The 17,313-nt window shown below is 44.4% G+C and overlaps 1 protein-coding gene across 3 annotated transcripts in view; it reads right to left on the reverse strand.

The window, feature by feature from the left end:
* Positions 1-527: 527 nt before the first annotated feature.
* Positions 528-17,313, reverse strand: part of OTOA (otoancorin) — a 68,439-nt gene continuing 51,653 nt past the window's right edge. For all 3 annotated transcript variants that reach the window (XM_025416193.3, XM_035717518.2, XM_035717519.2), the window contains 7 exons: positions 16,526-16,713; positions 14,271-14,426; positions 8,059-8,201; positions 7,700-7,836; positions 7,070-7,167; positions 3,841-4,036; positions 528-783 (listed from right to left, as the gene is read on the reverse strand). In XM_025416193.3, the coding sequence (XP_025271978.3) occupies positions 713-783; positions 3,841-4,036; positions 7,070-7,167; positions 7,700-7,836; positions 8,059-8,201; positions 14,271-14,426; positions 16,526-16,713 (989 nt within the window). In that variant the 3' untranslated portion in view covers positions 528-712. The remainder of the gene's footprint in view (positions 784-3,840; positions 4,037-7,069; positions 7,168-7,699; positions 7,837-8,058; positions 8,202-14,270; positions 14,427-16,525; positions 16,714-17,313) is intronic.

Below are 17,313 nucleotides of genomic sequence, written 5' to 3' on the forward strand. Positions count from 1 at the left end.
CTGTGGAGGGATTCATTTATTTCAGCTCTGCTAAATATCTAAGGAGAAATCCAATACTGCCTGTAGCTCTGAGGAAGGGACATTAAGCCAGATTAGAAGCCAGATCAGGCCCTGGCTAAAATGGTGCCTTTGCCAGCACCTGCCACTCCCCAGTATCTCTCTCTCTGGAAGGAGGGCAGGAAATTCTACATAAAGTCCTCATGCTGGGGCAGCCCGGGTGGCTCAGCGGTTTAGCCCTGGCTTCAGCCCAGGGAGTGGTCCTGGAGACCCGGGATCGAGTCCCACGTCGGGCTCCCTGAATGGAGCCTGCTTCTCCCTCTGCCTTGTGTCTCTGCCTCTCTCTCTGGGTCTCTCATGAATAAATAAATAAAATCTTTAAAAAAAAAAAAAAAGTCCTCATGCTGTTGAGAGAAAACACCCTTCCCCTCCCCACCCCCACAGTTTCTCTCTGTCTCTGAGCCAGAAAGCAAGAGAGGCTGAAATGGGGCAGAGAATGGCTCCCTGCTGAGGACACAAGCCAGCTTGAGACCTTTTAAAAATCATTTTTAATAATTATTCTTCCTTTTGGTGCCTTTTAAATTTCAAGGCCCTGGGGTCTCCCTGCCCCCAATGGAGGCTGTGGGGTGGGGTAGGGGTCTCACAGTCTGAAGTGCTCTGTTTCCACACAGTGGGGCCAGCTGCTTGGGCACCAAAGGGCGGTGTGCACATGCACTCACCACATGGTCTCAGGCACGATAACCAGCAGAGGAGAGCCAAGCCAAAGACCCCAGGTGCCAGGGGCTCCTAGAAGGAAACAGGAGAGCACAGGAGGTCTCAACAGCTGGCAACGAAGGGCAGACACAGCAGGGCAGGGCAGCTCCCTGGGTCTCCCTCTGGACCACTCATTTCATCTCCTGGAATGCTATTTGCTCTTCTCTGAAAAAGGAATAGTGGCCCCAAAGCAGGGGGTCCGGGGGTTGGGGGCGAAGAGAGTGGCAAGGGAGTAAAAATTAAATGATATTGTGTGAATAAGCTTGTAGCTGAGCTGCCTTAGTCGAGTCACCTGAGGAGACTGTTAAAAATACCAATTTCAGGGGGCACCTGGATGGCTCAGGTCATGATCTCAGGGTCCTGGGATCAAGCCCATGTTGGGCTCCCTGCTCAGCAACCTTGCTCTCTGCCCCTCCCCCTTCTGCTCATGCACATGCTTGCTCACACACTCTCTCTCAGATAAATACAAAATCTTAGAGAAAAAATGCAAATTCCAGAATCATCCCCTGGAGATTGTGATTGAGCAAGCCTGGGATGAGGCCCTGGAATCTGTATGTTAAGGATTTCTCCCAAGTGATCCTGATAATGCAGCAAGTTTAGGATACAAGAGATTAAGAAATGCCTCGACCACAGGAAGGGCCTGTGGGGTGAAGGGAAGGTATCCAGGGTCCAGTGGGGACACTACTCTCTGACACTGCTGGTTCAAGGAAAAACTGATCCTGTCTCTCTACAGGGGATGTGGCAATATCCATCAAAATAAAAAATGCATACACCCTCTGACCCAGCAATCTCACTTTGAAGATTTTATCCCACAGATCTACTCAAACAGATGCAAATGATAAAAGGCTATTCCCTGAAGCTTTGTTTGTAATAGTTTTAAAAAAAATAGAAAAAAATGGAAATATCCATCTGTACACATCTGGTTAAATACAATTATGGTGTAGCCAGAAAACCAACAATTGCATGGCTCCTAGGAACAAATACAGAACTGTCTCCAAGATAAACTGTTAGGTGAGCTATGCAAGGTACAGAACAAAGGGTATAACAACCTTTTATGAAAATGCAGAGATAACAAAAAAGAAAAGAAAATGCAGAGATAATCTATGGATAAGTCTAGACTATCTCTGGACAAATACACAAGAAGCTGGTAACATTATTGGCCTTTGGAGAAGGAACTAGGTGACGAGGGGACAGAGAGACTTTCTCTTTCTGACCTTACACTTTTGAATCCTGTGCATTACCTCATGTGTGTTACGTATTACACACAAAACATATTTAAAAATAATTTTTAGGGGCTCCTGGGTGGCTCAGTTGTTAGGTGTCCAACTCAATTTCAGCTCAGGTCATGATCTCAGGGTCATGAGATCAAGCCCCACATCAGGCTCTGCACTGGGCATGGAGCCTGCTTAAGTCTCTCGTTCAGCCCCTTGCCCCACTCCCACCCCTTTCTCTCTCTCTCTCTCTCAATCTCTCTAATATAAATAAATAAATGCATATTATACTTCAGTGAAAAGTTTTTAAAATAATAATATTAAATCAGGGGCACCTGGGTGGCTCAGTTGGTTAAGCATCAAACTCTTGATTTCAGCTCAGGTTGTGATCTCAGGGTTGTGGGATAGAGCCCCGAGTTGGGCTCCATGCTCAGTAGAGAGTCTGGTTGGGATTCTCTCCCTCTCCCTCTGCCTCTCTCCGCCCCCCCACCCCAAATAAATAAATAAATCTTTAAAATAATAATAATAATAGCAAATCAAAGGTCATGGCTCCAGTTTGTAAGTGCCACCTCTGGCCACTTGTAGCTGTAGAAATTGGGAATCTCCCAGTTCTTCAAACCCAGGGAAAGGCTGGGGGCAGATGGAGGGAGATATTCAGGTCAGGAAAAGGTAGAGTGGAGGTTTTGAGCATCAAGTTCTGGATGCTCGCTGGGTATTCGCTCCTGCTGCTCTCTCTACCTGGGACACTGGCCCTATGGGGCAGAGTCCATATTCTCCCCAGCTTGGGCTGCAATTTAGCTATTACTGTCTTTGGGGAATTATGGGGCCATTCCCTGATCCCCCAAGCCTCGCTCAGCGCCTCGCCCCCGTGTTCCCTTAGTGCCTGTGTTCTCTGTCATACTGCTTCATGGTCGCCTGGCTTCGTATGTCTTCCCTCGCCCCCATGCTCTCCTGAGAGCTCAGTGAGGGCACATCTAGTTTGGTCACTGCTATCTCCCCGGAGCCCAACATCACACTTAGTCCAAAGATGGTGCTCACTAAAGATAGAAGGGGTCACAGAGAAGTGACACAGGAGGAGGGAAGAGAGGAATAAGAAAGGCAAGGAAAGCCACACGCTCCCGACCCCCATATCCTAGCTCAGCCCTAGCCACCACCACCTCCCTCTGCCTCCTTCCTTCCTGGTCTTCTCAGGTGTGAAATCATCTTGTTCATTCACAAGACAGCCTTACCTGTCTTGCTCACATCTGTATTCCCAGCCCCTGCTGCAGGCCTGACACCTAGTAGGTGCCCAATATATGCTGGTTGGATGTATTAATTAATTCTGGTCAGGGCGGGGGGTGGGGGGGCCTGGGTGGCTCCTTCGGTTGAGCATCTGGCTTTAACTCAGGTCATGATCTTAGGGTCTTAGGGTTGAGTCCTGCATCGGGCTCCCTGCAAAGCGGGTAGCCTGCTTCTCCCTCTCCATCTGCCCCTCCCCCTCCCTGCTTGTGCTCTCGGGCTCTCTTTCTCTCCTTAATAAGTAAATAATAAAAATTAAAAAAAAAAAAAACTGGTCAGTGAGAAGGAGGTAGGATGCAAAGGAACCGCTGAAATGCATTGAGTCCCGAGAGAGTCTGATTCCATGAGCTCTGGGTGGGGACCGTGAACCCGGCTGTTTTAGAAGTTCCCCCAGGTGACCTGACTGCGCAGCCGGAGGGGGGTCATGTACAGAGCTTGGTAGGGACTTCGGATTTCCCTCCGAAGGCAGAGTCTCCAAAGACAGTGAGAGGCCCCACTCTGAATCTTAGGAACCTCCCCGCCCCAGGCCGGGCAGAGGGGGTACTGAGGGGCAGGGAGAAGGGGGCTAGGGGTGGGGGCCGGGGCAGAGGGTCGCGCTCACCAGGAGGAGAACCCGAGGAAGGGGCCCAGGTGGGCCGGGCGCTCGCGGGCGTGTCCGGCCAGGAGCGAGTGTTGGCGCCATCTAGCGCCCGCCGGAGGCTCTGCAGCTGCACCAGGCTGAGCTGCCGCCGCTGACCCGGGGTCACCGCCGCCGCGTTCTCGGGGCCCAGCCACGCGATCTGCTCCGCGGACAGCTCCTGCAGCGGAGAAAGGGGCCAGCACCCTCAGGGGGTGGGTGGCGGGGGGCCCTCCTCGGCCTTCCCAAACCGCAGTCACCGCCGAGGGCCCGCACAATTTTGCCACACCCGTGTACCATTTGTGCTCCTCTTGGGAATTTTCCTTAAAAATCACTTAGCTCTTTTCGCTACTAGAATAAATGTACTTTAAAAAAAAAAATTGTAGATGTAAAACGTTAGGTGGAAATCTCCCCAAAAATGGAAGACCAGAGTGACTTTGCCATCAGCAATCATTAACAATAAGCCAAAAGGCATGAACGTTACTGAATTCTAGCTGGCTTTGCTGGCCAGCAATGTCTGAACCCGAGGCCTCTTAAAAAATGATAAAGAGAAGGAGCCTTGAAATGTTATGGAGGTGTTTAAGACGTTTTAGCTCCAAACTGAGGCTCCCTCCTTGAAGTAATCAGCATTAAAGGAGAGTTGAAAAGAAAGTCATGATTTTCTCACTGTGTGACTTAGTGTTAATTCGGGGCAAGACCGAATTAACATGAAGTGGGGTGTGGTACCTCCCCCTCACCTCAGGCTTCACGTCCAGGACCAGAGAAACACTGATGGAGGAGAAAACACAGGCCTACCAGCCAAAGATCTGATGTGTCCCAGCTCTGCCATAGGCTGGCTATGTGATCTTGAGCAAATTTCACAGCCTCTCTGGGCCTTTGGACTAGATGTGGGATGGCACGAAAACTCATCGCCCATGTGTATCCTGACCCTCTGGCATGCCTGCCTGCACTCCACAGGGTTGAATCCTGTGAGGGTCTCAGTGGAGGAAAGGCCTGGTAATCTATTAGTGACGGCCGCCATGGACACCGGAAGTGGGAACTCCTGCCAAGCACATTGCCTTTGAGGACACTGAACTCAAGGTGCTTCTAGCTCAGAGGACTTGGTGGTTACTCAAGGTGCTTCTAGCTCAGAGGACTTGGTGGCTAGTTTCAGTGGGTGTGGAATAAGATGGGATGGCAGGATTCTGAATTTGTAGAGAGGCTTCTAAAGTCATGCTGCTTATTTTCTAAGGGTCCCAAAGATTCTGGGAAAGGGGTTATGCCTCATCCACTCCTCTCTTTCTTCCTTCACCTTCTTCTTATTCCCTGTCTAGGGAGATGTTTCCCTCAAATTGTGTCATCCCCCTTAGAACCTTTCCCTGTTCTTCCCCTTCCAGGACACAATTCCAGCTCCTGAATGTGGCAATGGGGCCTCCATGCTTTGGGCCAAGCCCACCTGTCCAGCTGCCTTCCCACCAGCACTCTTCACTTGCAGGAGAATGAACACCCATATTTGTAGCCCTCAGGAGGAAGTACCTCTGTGTGTGCTTCCTTCTGCCTAGAACAATATTCCTCCCTCGACCTAGTTAACCTGTCATGCAAGGCCAGCATCACCTCCTTCCCCTACCCCCACCTCCTCACACATACACACACACACACAATACAGGTACTCCTCTGGCTTACACCTTACATCTACTATTAACACAGAGTCTGCATTATAAAAATTGCCTATTTTTCCAGTATGGCTGACTGGCAAGCCAGAGGCCAGAGTGAATCTCTAGGCCTACTGGATTGTGTTTTAAAAAAATAAATTCAAAGTGGTTGCCAACATTTAATTATTAGCAGGTTTCACACAAAAATGGAGACCTCTGAAATCTTAAAAAAGAAAAGGAAGATCCGGTAATACTGGGCCCATATTGTCATACTGCACTGATGTGATGTGCCAAAGATGAGAAGCAGCTTCCCCTTGGATAGAGCTAAGTTTACACAGTTCAGCTCAGACTCTACCCAGGCCACTGCACCGTCATGTTACTCCTAAAGCCCCGAAGGCACTGGGTTATATCCCTTCACCAGGCCATCACTGGTGTACCTCGAAATTTCTAAAAAAGACAAATAGCTGAACAAGGAAAGAACCACAAAGAGCACTCTGAACAAGACCAGTGGAAAGTGCTCAGCAACATGCCAGCATCCAGAACCAAGCCACCTATGCCATGTAGAGCCCCTCAAACATCTATTTCACCTACTTTGTGCTAGAAACTGTCCTGTGTTCTAAAGCCACTCCAGGTCGGCTAACCATCATGAAACGAACTGGTGATGAGACATCATGGGAGTTTGACCTCATTTGTGCGTCTTGCACAGTTGTGGTGGATGGAACTTATTTCCAAGTTACTCAGCAAGCGAGAACACCAGGGCCACTACTCATCGGAGCAGACTGTCCCCACCAAACACTCCCCTAAGCTTGTATGGGGACACAGAGCAAGGACCCCTTACCGACTACCCTGCTTCCCTATCTTAGTTGATCCAATGCTACCTCCTCAATTTTTTTCTATAGCAGTTTATCACCTGTCCTGTCGAGGTTTTCTCAATACTTCTCTTTAAATCAACAAAAATATTTTTACTTTGATTTATTTAAAAAGGAAATGTTATACAGGTCCATAATCCCTCATCAGCAATTCTGAAGTCCAAAAAAAAATCTCAAAACTGAAGGTTTTTTCCAAAGTTTAAGACACACTTATTTGCCTGCAAAACCTGAACTGATGTAAGGCCCTTTAATAGTCTCTATTTATTCCAATTAGTTTGGCATCACTGACTTCTTCACAGAAATATTAATGTATAAGGTGCTTTCCCAGACACTGCTGGGAGTGTTAAGTTACATACTGCAGATTCAGAGTGATCTTTCTAAAATCTGAAAAATACTGAATTTGGAAATGTATCTATCTGTCCCCAAGGGTTTTGGATAAAGAAATATGAACCTCTCATACCACCATAAATAGAAAATCAATACAGCTTGCTATGAAGAGAGGAAATACAATTAAAGCATAAAATTTTAAGGAAAAAATGTGTTTAAACCTAAAATTATCTCGTGACCCATTCATTGTTGGCATACAGTTCTCCTCTGGCCCTATCAGCAGAAATCTGGTTGCAAGCCCCCAGAATCCAAGGCCTGCCATCTGTTCCCTTATGTGATTTGAAATGGGGTCAAGCTCCTATTTTCCTTGAGGAACTGAGTACCTACTTTGAATATCTCATCAGGAAGGCATTTGATTGCTGATGGCTGGAAATATGGCATCAGATCCTTGTCCAGCATTTGGAGCTCTTCCTTAGTTAATCCAGCTGGGGAGAAAAAGGAATCATGAGGGTTTAGTTCAAGCCATCGGAACTCTACTTGTTTTATTAATGGTGCTGCATAATGTACAGATCTGTGTGTTCTAGGCAAGCGTCATTCCTTACAAAAAGCCCTGAAAATCACACTGGAAAATCAAGTTCCTTAATCAACTCCAATTAAAAAAAAGAAAGTGGGTCACATTAGCCCTGATTGGTCTCCTACAACGAAAAGTATGCCCAAAAGGAGCTTCACTTTATGCAATTCAGATTGTGTATAAAACTATTTAGAAGCCAATTAAATCACATCCTAAACTATTTTAGTGTCACAAGAAGCACCAAAAGAGCCTGTTTAAAGAGCAGATTTGTAGACCCTACCCTCTGCAACCTCAAGTCATGAAGCTAAGATCTACTGTAACTTTAGAGATGTTCACTACATACAGCCAAGGATTCTTTTGTTGTTGTTGTTATTATTATTATTTTGTTTTTGTCCCGAGATTTAAGGTTGGAAAGGGAGAGAAGGCATGCTCAAGGTGCCTCTTACCTGCAATAGTCCCAAGCTCCTGCAGGACAGAGCTGGACCACTTGGTGGGATGCCCAAATACAGCTTCTGCCTTCCTCTTAAACTCAGCCAAGATGTGGATGCTGCAGAGCAGGGTCCCAATTCTGGCCATCACCACCCTAGTTAAGAGGGAAGGATACAGTGTGAGCCTGGGGGACTCTCCAGACACAATGGGTGCGCAGAAAGTAGGTAGGCTCAGCATCCAGAAAGGATCCAGCTGATTCCACTCCTTATTTTAGCCCCGGAAGGTGACAAAGCATCAGGAAGTACAGAACATCTTGCAGAATGAATGAGCTGGTCAATCAATCATTTGTCATTTTGAACACTACTGGTTTACTTACCTGAATTCTGAGATTTTTATAAGTGAGATTTCGGTGATGTTCATAGCACACAGGGTTGTACCAAGTCCTACTAAGTGGAAGCTCTTCAGATCCTGGACACTATAGCCCGAATCCTCCAGGAACCCTTGGAGAATGGATTTAGCCTAGAAAAATAAGGAAGAATAAAAGATGAATGACCCAGGGACACCTGAGTAGCTCAGTGGTTGAGCATCTGCCTTTGGCTCAGGATGTGATACCAGGGTCCTGGGATCGAGTCCCACATCAGGCTCCCCACAGGGAGCCTGTTTCTCCCTCTGCCTATGTCTCTGCCTCTCTCTCTCTCTCTCTCTCTCTCTCTCTCTCTCATGAATAAATAAATGAATAAAATATTTTTTTAAAAAAAGATGAATGATCCAGGGATGATGAAAATCCAAGGCCTGAGAGGATAACTGAGCTACAGCAGTAGCCTCCTGACCAATCCCCACTGTCCTCCTCTGGACACACTCCTTGTTCCAAACCATCCTAGCCACTGCATCCAGGCTCATGTTCCTCAAGTGCTGCTTCGAGTGAGTGTGTGAGTGTGTCCCCTCATCCAAGAAAGTGTGTTTTGGCAGTGAAACTCTTGTATCCTTTACCAGCATTATAGAAACTGTATCCCATGTCTGTGTCTGCTAGCTTATTTTCTCCAGTCATTCATGACCTTCAGATAGTTTGCTCATTTAAGTTCTCCTGCATCAGGATCCAAACTTTCCCAGCATCTGTTTCCAGAACTTTCTGACAAAACCTTTTAATAGTCTGCTTTTCTGCCTTTGCTCAAATCATCCCTCACATCTGAAATGTGCTTCCTGCCTTTCCGACTGTTAAAACTCAACCATCTTTTTATTTAGGGGGGTTCAAGTCAAATGTCACCTTCTTCATGAAGTCTTCTCTATCTCAGCCACAGTGAATTTTTCTTTTTTTAAAGTCCTACATTAATAGGTTTGTCCCTCTCTCTTCAATTCTAGATAGTATATCAAATGCTTTGGTACTGGAAACCACAGGGAGATCTCTTTAATGAGCTTTAAGAAGGCTGCTGTGTAGAATCCCTGAAATTCTTGCACAGAGGCCGTTCGCTATCTGTGGCTTTCTCTGGAGAGCCACCCCTCCCACACTCTTACTTCATGGGGTTCAGTTGGAGCTAACTGCCTTCTGAGTTCCAGGGGTGATGCTACGGCTGAGTCCTGACTTGTCATCCCTTAACCTGGCTCCCATGATTTGTTCTAGATTGGGCATGTGATCCAATCAAAACCAACCAGGATTTTGACTGGAATAATTAGGGGTGTCCTAATTGAAAGAGGAGAATAAAACAGTCTTTTTTCTCTGGAAGAACATTCTTTACTCTGGATTGGAACTTGGAAGGATAAACCTGAATCTGCTAGACTTCAACACATGGCATGAGCCTGCCTCTGACTGAAGCCAACACAAAGGAAAGCAGAGTCAAAAAATGGTGAGAGACAGATTCTTGATCATAATATTGAAGACTCAGGATCCAGCCATATCTAAACTCTACCCTTGAACTTTCCAATTATGGGAGCCAATACATTTTTTTGCCTGGTCAAGCCACTTTAAGTTGGTTTTTCTGCCACTTGTAATTAAATGAACCCTGAATCACTTGCTCTACCTATGTTGCACCTGAGGAAGGATTCAAGTCAATCCTTTGGAGATGAACTGTATAATAAAGTCTGGATCCCTCTGTGCTCATAGGGGCAGGTGCATAAGATTACAAGAGGACAAGAGCTCACAAGACAAAGTTGGGGAGAAGACATCCAAAGACAAACATCTGAATGGGAGTGAGGGTCACAGGGATAGTATGAGTCTTCCCATCTCCTTTTATCAACAGTTCATCCCATCACACAGTGAGAATCATCACAGTATGGAGAGAAAGTGTTGGCAAAGATTGTGAAATGTTGCATTGGGTTTCCACTTTTCATGTCTGTTGCCTTCCCATCCCCAGGTCTGTTTAAATTCTACCTCTCCAGGGAAGACTGCCTGATTCCCCTATCTCAAATAGCCTCCCTTCCTATTTCCATGAACACCTTGCCCACTTTCTGTTATCAATTATAACAATTTAAAAACATTTTTCACTGTGTTCACTTTTTTGTCTTGTATCACCAAGTAGAATTCCCCAAAGACACACAACATACCCAGCTCATTCCCCATCGTAACCCTACCACTTGGCACAAGGACTTTTAAATGAATGAATGAATATCTGAGTGAGTGATCTACAGAAGTTGTAGGCAATATGTACTCCTTTGAAATGGCATCGGATTGCTGCTTCCACATGATGGATTGACTTTGGGGACATTTCCTGTTTCTGCAAATCAGACTGACCAGTGTCTTCATGAAATTGCCCTCAGGGATTACAAAGCCTACAGGTTCCATAGGGGAGTTTCAGTAATATCACACTCAGACTTAAATGTCTGACTGGGAATGTTTGTCCAAAATAATAATAGCTAATATTTACTGAATGTTTGCATGTACCAGCACTTTACATTTACATATACATATAGCCCTCAACTAACCTGTGAAATTTTTTAAGGTTTTATTTATTTATTAATGAGAGACACAGAGAGGCAGAAACACAGGCAGAGGGAGAAGCAGACTCCGTGTGGGGAGCCCGACATGGGACTTGATCCCAGGACCCCGGGATCACGACCTGAGCCAAAGGCAGACACTCAACTACTGAGACACCCAGGTGCCCATACCCTGTGAAATATTAAATGTTTTTTTTTTTTTAATTTATGATAGTCACAAAGAGAGAGAGAGAGAGAGGCAGAGACAAAGGCAGAGGGAGAAGCAGGCTCCATGCACCGGGAGCCCGACGTGGGATTCGATCCCGGGTCTCCAGGATTGCGCCCTGGGCCAAAGGCAGGCGCCAAACCGCTGCGCCACCCAGGGATCCCACCCTGTGAAATATTAATATTGTTCTTATTCTCATGGATGAGGAACAGAAGCACAGAGAGGGAAAGTAACTAAGCCACGGCTACATAGCTGGTAAATAATGGTGCTAGGATTAAAACCCAGGTGGTCTGGTTCCAGAGCCTGTACTCTTAGCCAGTGAAGATATTTGGGTATGAAGAGAAGAGATTTGGGGTCGTTTTTGAACTTTTCCTATTAAGGTTTCACAATCAGGTTTCACTAGTTGACTCATAACAATTTGTGCTCCCCAACTATCAGGCGTGCCCATTTTAAAATGAAAGTGCGAAAATACAATTCAAATAAAATTACTTTGAAGATGCAGTGTTAAATTGTCTTGCCACTGGAACCTGGAAAATGCAAGCTCAGCCTGCAAGGTGATAAGCCAAAATATATTTGCTTGAATGACTGGACCAGTGTATCCGTAATGATTCCAAGACAATTAATACTAACACTTTTAGGCAATATTAACCCTCTGAAAAATGAATAGCTGGAAGATTTCAATCTCTCTGTTCATCCCTCTGGCTTCTATAATAGTTTTTTCTCCCCTTATATTGGTTTTTAAACTGAACTCTGTTAATGTAGTTCCACCAGGTCTGACTATTAATCTAGAAACATGCATTTAAGGGTTTGATTGGGAGTGAAAGTTGAGGAACTGACTGCAAATGATATATGCAAATGTTAGGTTTTCATAAGCTCTTCAAACATATTGATAAATCTCACTGGCATCCATGGGAATTAAAATTGGTCCAAAGGGAAAGAGATACTCTAGTTTCTAAGTTGGATATATTTTTCTGTTTTCTCCCAGACTGCAAATAGAAGGATTTTAATATCCAAAGGGTGATGTGGCACTTCTCAAACAGTCAAAATCAGTTATTATAGAATGTCAGGATAGAAAGAACCTCAGATTGCTGAGTTTAGACCATCTTGCAAATGAGGCCAGATGCCAGAAAGAGGAAATGTGGTGTGGTGGTGGTAGTGGTGGTGGTGATGATGATGATGATGATGATAGCATCAGTGACTACAACAATGAAAACAATTCATTTTTATTGAATAAATACTATGTGCCAGGCATTGTTCAAAATGTTTCACATGTATTGGCTCACATAATCCTCATGGCCAGGGCTCCCATGCTACCCAGCCCCAGCGGGGCAGGGAGTGCGGGGAGTGCAATTCATATTGTGTTCTGTTTGAATACCACTCAGAGTATGGTATGGGACATGGCAATCCCGACTCCAAAAAGCTCATGCGAGTAGAGGACATGCATTGGTTTTGCCTACCCAGCACCCAACTTCCCTTTTTTTGAGAACACCAACAAAGGGAGGTTTCTTTGCTGCTGTAACAAATTACCACAAATTCACTGGATTAGAACAACACAGGTTTATTCTCTTACAATTTTGGAGGTTCTAAGTCCTAAAATGGATTGGCAGGGTGTGTTCCTTCTGGAGGCTCTAGAGAGAATTTATTTCCTTGCCTTTTCTAGCTTCCAGAGGCTGCTTGTAGCTGCATCCTCCAACTTCAGAATCAGCAGCCTAGTGCTTTTAAATCTTTCTCTGTATCCTGCTTCCATTGTCACATGGCCTCCTGTATCTGTGGCCTTCTGTCTCCTTCTCATAAGGACCCTTTTGATTACACTGGGCTCATCAAGAGAATCCTCCCAACTCAAGATCCTTAAATTAATTATTCTGTAAAATTCCTTTTGCCACCTAAGCATTTTCAGAGCTTGCAGGGATTGGGACATAGATGTCTTCGGGGGCCTTTATGCAGCCTCCCAAATTCCCATGCCCTACTGTCAGTTCACAGGGTCATGTTGAGATGGACCCCACTCCATGATGCTTTCCTAGCCAACTAACATATTCTACTTCTGACTGCTTGGGGTGGGCAACTGCATAATAGGAGTCAATGCTGGAGCTTTTTCAAAAATTAGTGCAAGGGGGGCACTCCTTTATGAGGATGCTAATTAGATAAAATATAAACCTGGTATTGAAAATGACCACTGGGGGATCCCTGGGTGGCTCAGTGGTGTAGTGCTGCCTTCAGCCCAGGGCGTGATCCTGGAGACCTGGAATCGAGTCCCATGTCGGGCTCCCTGGATGGAGCCTGCTTCTCCCTCTGTCTGTGTCTCTCATGAATGAATGGATGAATGAATGAATGAATGAATAATGACCACTGAAGAAGGGCTACCTGAGCATAAAGAAACCACTGAGCTGCTAAGATTCCCCTTTCTAGCAATACAGTGGGTTAACCTCCCTCCCAGTTGAAACAATTAAATTCTGGAGAGAACTTCTTCTTTAATGCATGAAGGATTAATTGACACAGAAATCACCTTCTCACCATAAGCAATGAGAACACTGAACAAAACCTATGAAATAACTGTATTTATACACTAGACAACAGAAAACACAGGACTATGACCCTGAGAGAGGGAAAATCAATAAGGAGAGCCCAAAAATTGCCCTTGCTTACTGCCCAGAAGCAGCTTCCAGGCCAGGGAGCAGGAAAGGGAACCCAAGTAAGTCCAATGGTCTGAGTTGAGAATATAGAGATCCCACCTGTAATCTGTGGGGGAAAGTATTGGAGGATAAAAAACTTTAGAGACAGAGAACACAAGAAGAGAAATCTGATGGAAGAGAGAGATGTCTTCCCCTGTCTGGCTGAGTACTGACCTCTCTACATAGGCCAGGAGTGAAATCCACAAAAATATTTGGAAGAGGCGTTAAAAAGTGATAGGCTGAACAATTCTCAGAGCTTATATGGAGTCAGAAAGAGATCACTGCCCACCAGCCAGAGCAGAGGAGTCTTGAAATACAGACAACATTAGGCAGAGTCTCTAGAATGAGTATGTCCAAATAATGGAGATAAATTAACTACATAATAAAGGTCACTCTGGATTCAGCCTAATAATGCTCAAAAGAAAGCCACAAAAGGATCAAACTGATTTGAAAGTAATTTAAATGTATGCCAGAACAAACCCCAATACTCTTCAAAAGAGTACAACTAAATCAAGCACTCAAAAATGTAAAATTCACAATGTCCATCAGCCAGTCAAAATTGCCAGTCTTGCATATAAAAAAAAAAAATAAGAATACATGGCCCATAAATAGAAGAAAAATTAGTCCATAGAAACAGACTCAGAAATAAATGATGATGGAATTAGCAGCAAAGATTTTAAAGCAGCTATCATAAATACTGTATGTTCAAGGACATAAAGGAAAATATACCTAATATTAAGACAGACATGTAATTTTTAAAAGATCAAGCAAGCAACATCTACCTACCTGTCCGGGAGTCCACTCTGTCTGCTGGCTTAGGGAAACCACAGTGTCAATGGAGCTGAGATCCAACTGCTCCAGCTCACTCTCATTAAGAGCCAGAGCAATGCGCCCCAGGGAGGTGATATGGTGCTCTTTCCAGTAAGAAGGCATGTCCCATACCTGGAAGTGAAAAAAATCCAGATTAGACTATTACTTACAATATTTTTAAACAGACATAAGGTAAATCTCTCTAATATTTAAGGTTCTCTTTATTTATTTTTTTAATGATTTTATTTATTTATTCATGACAGAGAGAGAGAGAGAGAGGCAGAGACACAGGCAGAGGGAGAGGGAGAGAAGCAGGCTCCATGCAGGGAGCCCGACGTGGGACTCAATCCTGGGTCTCCAGGATCACATCCCAGGCCGAAGACGGCACCAAACTGCCGGGCCACCAGGGCTATCCATATTTAAGGTTCTCTTATAAATCAGTAAGAAAAAAAATGACTGCATTTGTTTTAATATATATACACAAAAGATGTGAACAGAACAACTTTATATCATGGAAAAGGACTGGTCTGATTTCTTGGCCCTCATCTTGAATTGGCCACATACGAGGTCCCTGGCCAGTGAGTGGACTAAGGCTTTGTCTAAGATGACAAGGACAACTTTGGGGATGTGGGGAAGGGCACTTTTCTCTTCCCTATTGTAGTTTGAGCTTTTCTGCCTAAGGAGGCCATTTATCTTTGTAAACACAAAACATTTTTGCTTTCTCCAGTTTTCTGTTAATGGTGAAAGAATAGAAGCAATAAAGTTTTACTGAGTTTTGAAAAAAAAAAAAAGATATGAACAAGAAATTCACAAAAGAAGAAACAGGGGAAAAAGTTCAGTCTTGGTCATATAATTTTTCAAATTGTACATTAACATCAATCAAAGAACATCATGTTAACTGCTCATATTGACAAGGAATAAAAAGAAGGATCACTTATGGTGTTAAAAATATGCAGCAAAGGATACCCTCATTTCTGATACAGAGAATATAAATTTGGAGGGGGATTTTGGTTATGTGTATCATATTTATATGATTTGACCCCAAAATTATACCTCTGGGAATTTAGCCTAAATAATGAGACAAGTGCTCCCAAAAATATGTACAAATATGTACCTTGAGGCATAAAAAAAAATAAGTAACCTAAAAGTCTACCAATTTGCTAAATAAATAAGGACTAGCAAAAAAAGGACCAACCATAAAATGAAATATTAACTAGAGTGTTGACATAAATTTATATTTCTGATATGAAAAAATATGCATTTATACTGTTGGGTGTTAATAGGAAGTTACTGAATACTGGGTGATATATAATAACATGTAATATGTATGTGTGAGCATACATGAAATATATTCATGAAATCTCTAAATATACTTTATAGACATATACAGAAGTCTGGGGAGCTTCAGGTGAATTTAACAAAATATAACAGTGCTTTTCTCTGGGTAGAATATGATGGATTTTCTTCTTCATTATTTTCTGACTTTTCTACAATAAACTTGGGTCATTTATATAATTTTAAGGATCTTACTGTCTTAACCTCACAAGGGTAACCAGATATTCTATGGCCATCCTAACGGCTAAAACAAGCCACTCAAAGCGTTGTTTATAAAGATGGAAAAAGACTTCGAGTCCCCTTTTTACTCTTTCCTGCTATGTTTTCAGACAAATTTGCAACAGATTCTGAGAAAACCTGCTATAAGCATCAGTCGAGGTTCTTCAAGTGGAGAAAGAAAAGCACAATTCCTAGAAACCATTTCAGTCAGAAGCACAGAACATCCACAGAACGTTTTCTTTTATTTATTTATTTATTTATTTATTTATTTGAGAGAGAGAGAGGGGCAGGCAGAGACACAGGCAACGGAGAAGCAGGCTCCATACAGAGAGCCAGATGCGGGACTCGATCCCAGGATTCCAGGATCACGCCCTGGGCCAAAGGTAGGTGCTAAACCGCTGAGCCACCCAGGGATCCCCACAGAACTTTTTCTGAGTGTCCATTAGATGCCAAGACACATATATCTCTGCTCTCTGCCACAGCCCTGAGAGGGAGGAACTAGAAATGTCCTGGATGTGGGAAGCACACCAATGGTGCTGGGTTAATACAGAGAAATTGCAACAGGATAATGCAAGTGAAAGCTCCCAGAGGCAGGGGGCTCTATGCATAGAAGTGCTGGGACCATCATGCTGCAGTTTTCCCTCTGTTGGATGTTTCCTCCCTGAGGTAGGATTTACCTGTACTGCCTTCTCCTTTAGGGTTACCAACTGAGGCAGGCTGAAAGCCCTGACGGCCCCCAGAAGCTCCACACTCCTGATGAACGTGTGTTCCTCCATGCAGAGCAGGTCCTCGGGGGCCCAACAGGCATTGGCTTCTGCCAACTTGAAGATGTCACTGGAAGAAGGAGCCATGACACCATGGCAACCTGAAGAATGGGGAGGAACAAAGGAAAGAGAGCTTCAGGGAATGTTAGTCTTTATTGAAATGAGTAAACTTGTCCGGTTGGATTTATTCATGAGGGGCAGCACAGCACAGACACTGAGAGCTGGCATGCAGGGAGTGGCTTGAGTCCCATTTCTGCCTCTAATTACCTTGTAGCAGAATCATGGAAATGCCAGCTTTTGCACTGAGAGCCACATGCACTCAGTAGGAGCTCTGCAACACTGCAATGGAGCTCCAAATTGCCTGGAGGACAGTGATAACTGGTGGCCAACAGTTCTGGCTTCAGGTTCAAATCCAGACCTATTTAATCCCTCTCTGCCTCAGTTCTCTCATCAATAAAATGAGGATAAAAGTGCCTCATCAAATTTTGGGAACACTAGATATATTATTATATATAAAGCCTGTAGAACAATGCCAGGTATAAAGTAAGCACTCAATACATGTTAGCTATTTTTATTAGTTATATTACCAGCAGGTGCCACCTCATGCCTTTGAGTTTGCAACCCAGAGTTAAGGCTTCCAGAATTATTAAGGAAGGAGCACTCCTATCTAAGTGTGGGAGGGGAGGGGTGCCTGGGTGGCT

The sequence above is a fragment of the Canis lupus genome, chromosome 6 (assembly GCF_003254725.2).
Source record: "Canis lupus dingo isolate Sandy chromosome 6, ASM325472v2, whole genome shotgun sequence".
Taxonomy (NCBI): domain Eukaryota; kingdom Metazoa; phylum Chordata; class Mammalia; order Carnivora; family Canidae; genus Canis; species Canis lupus.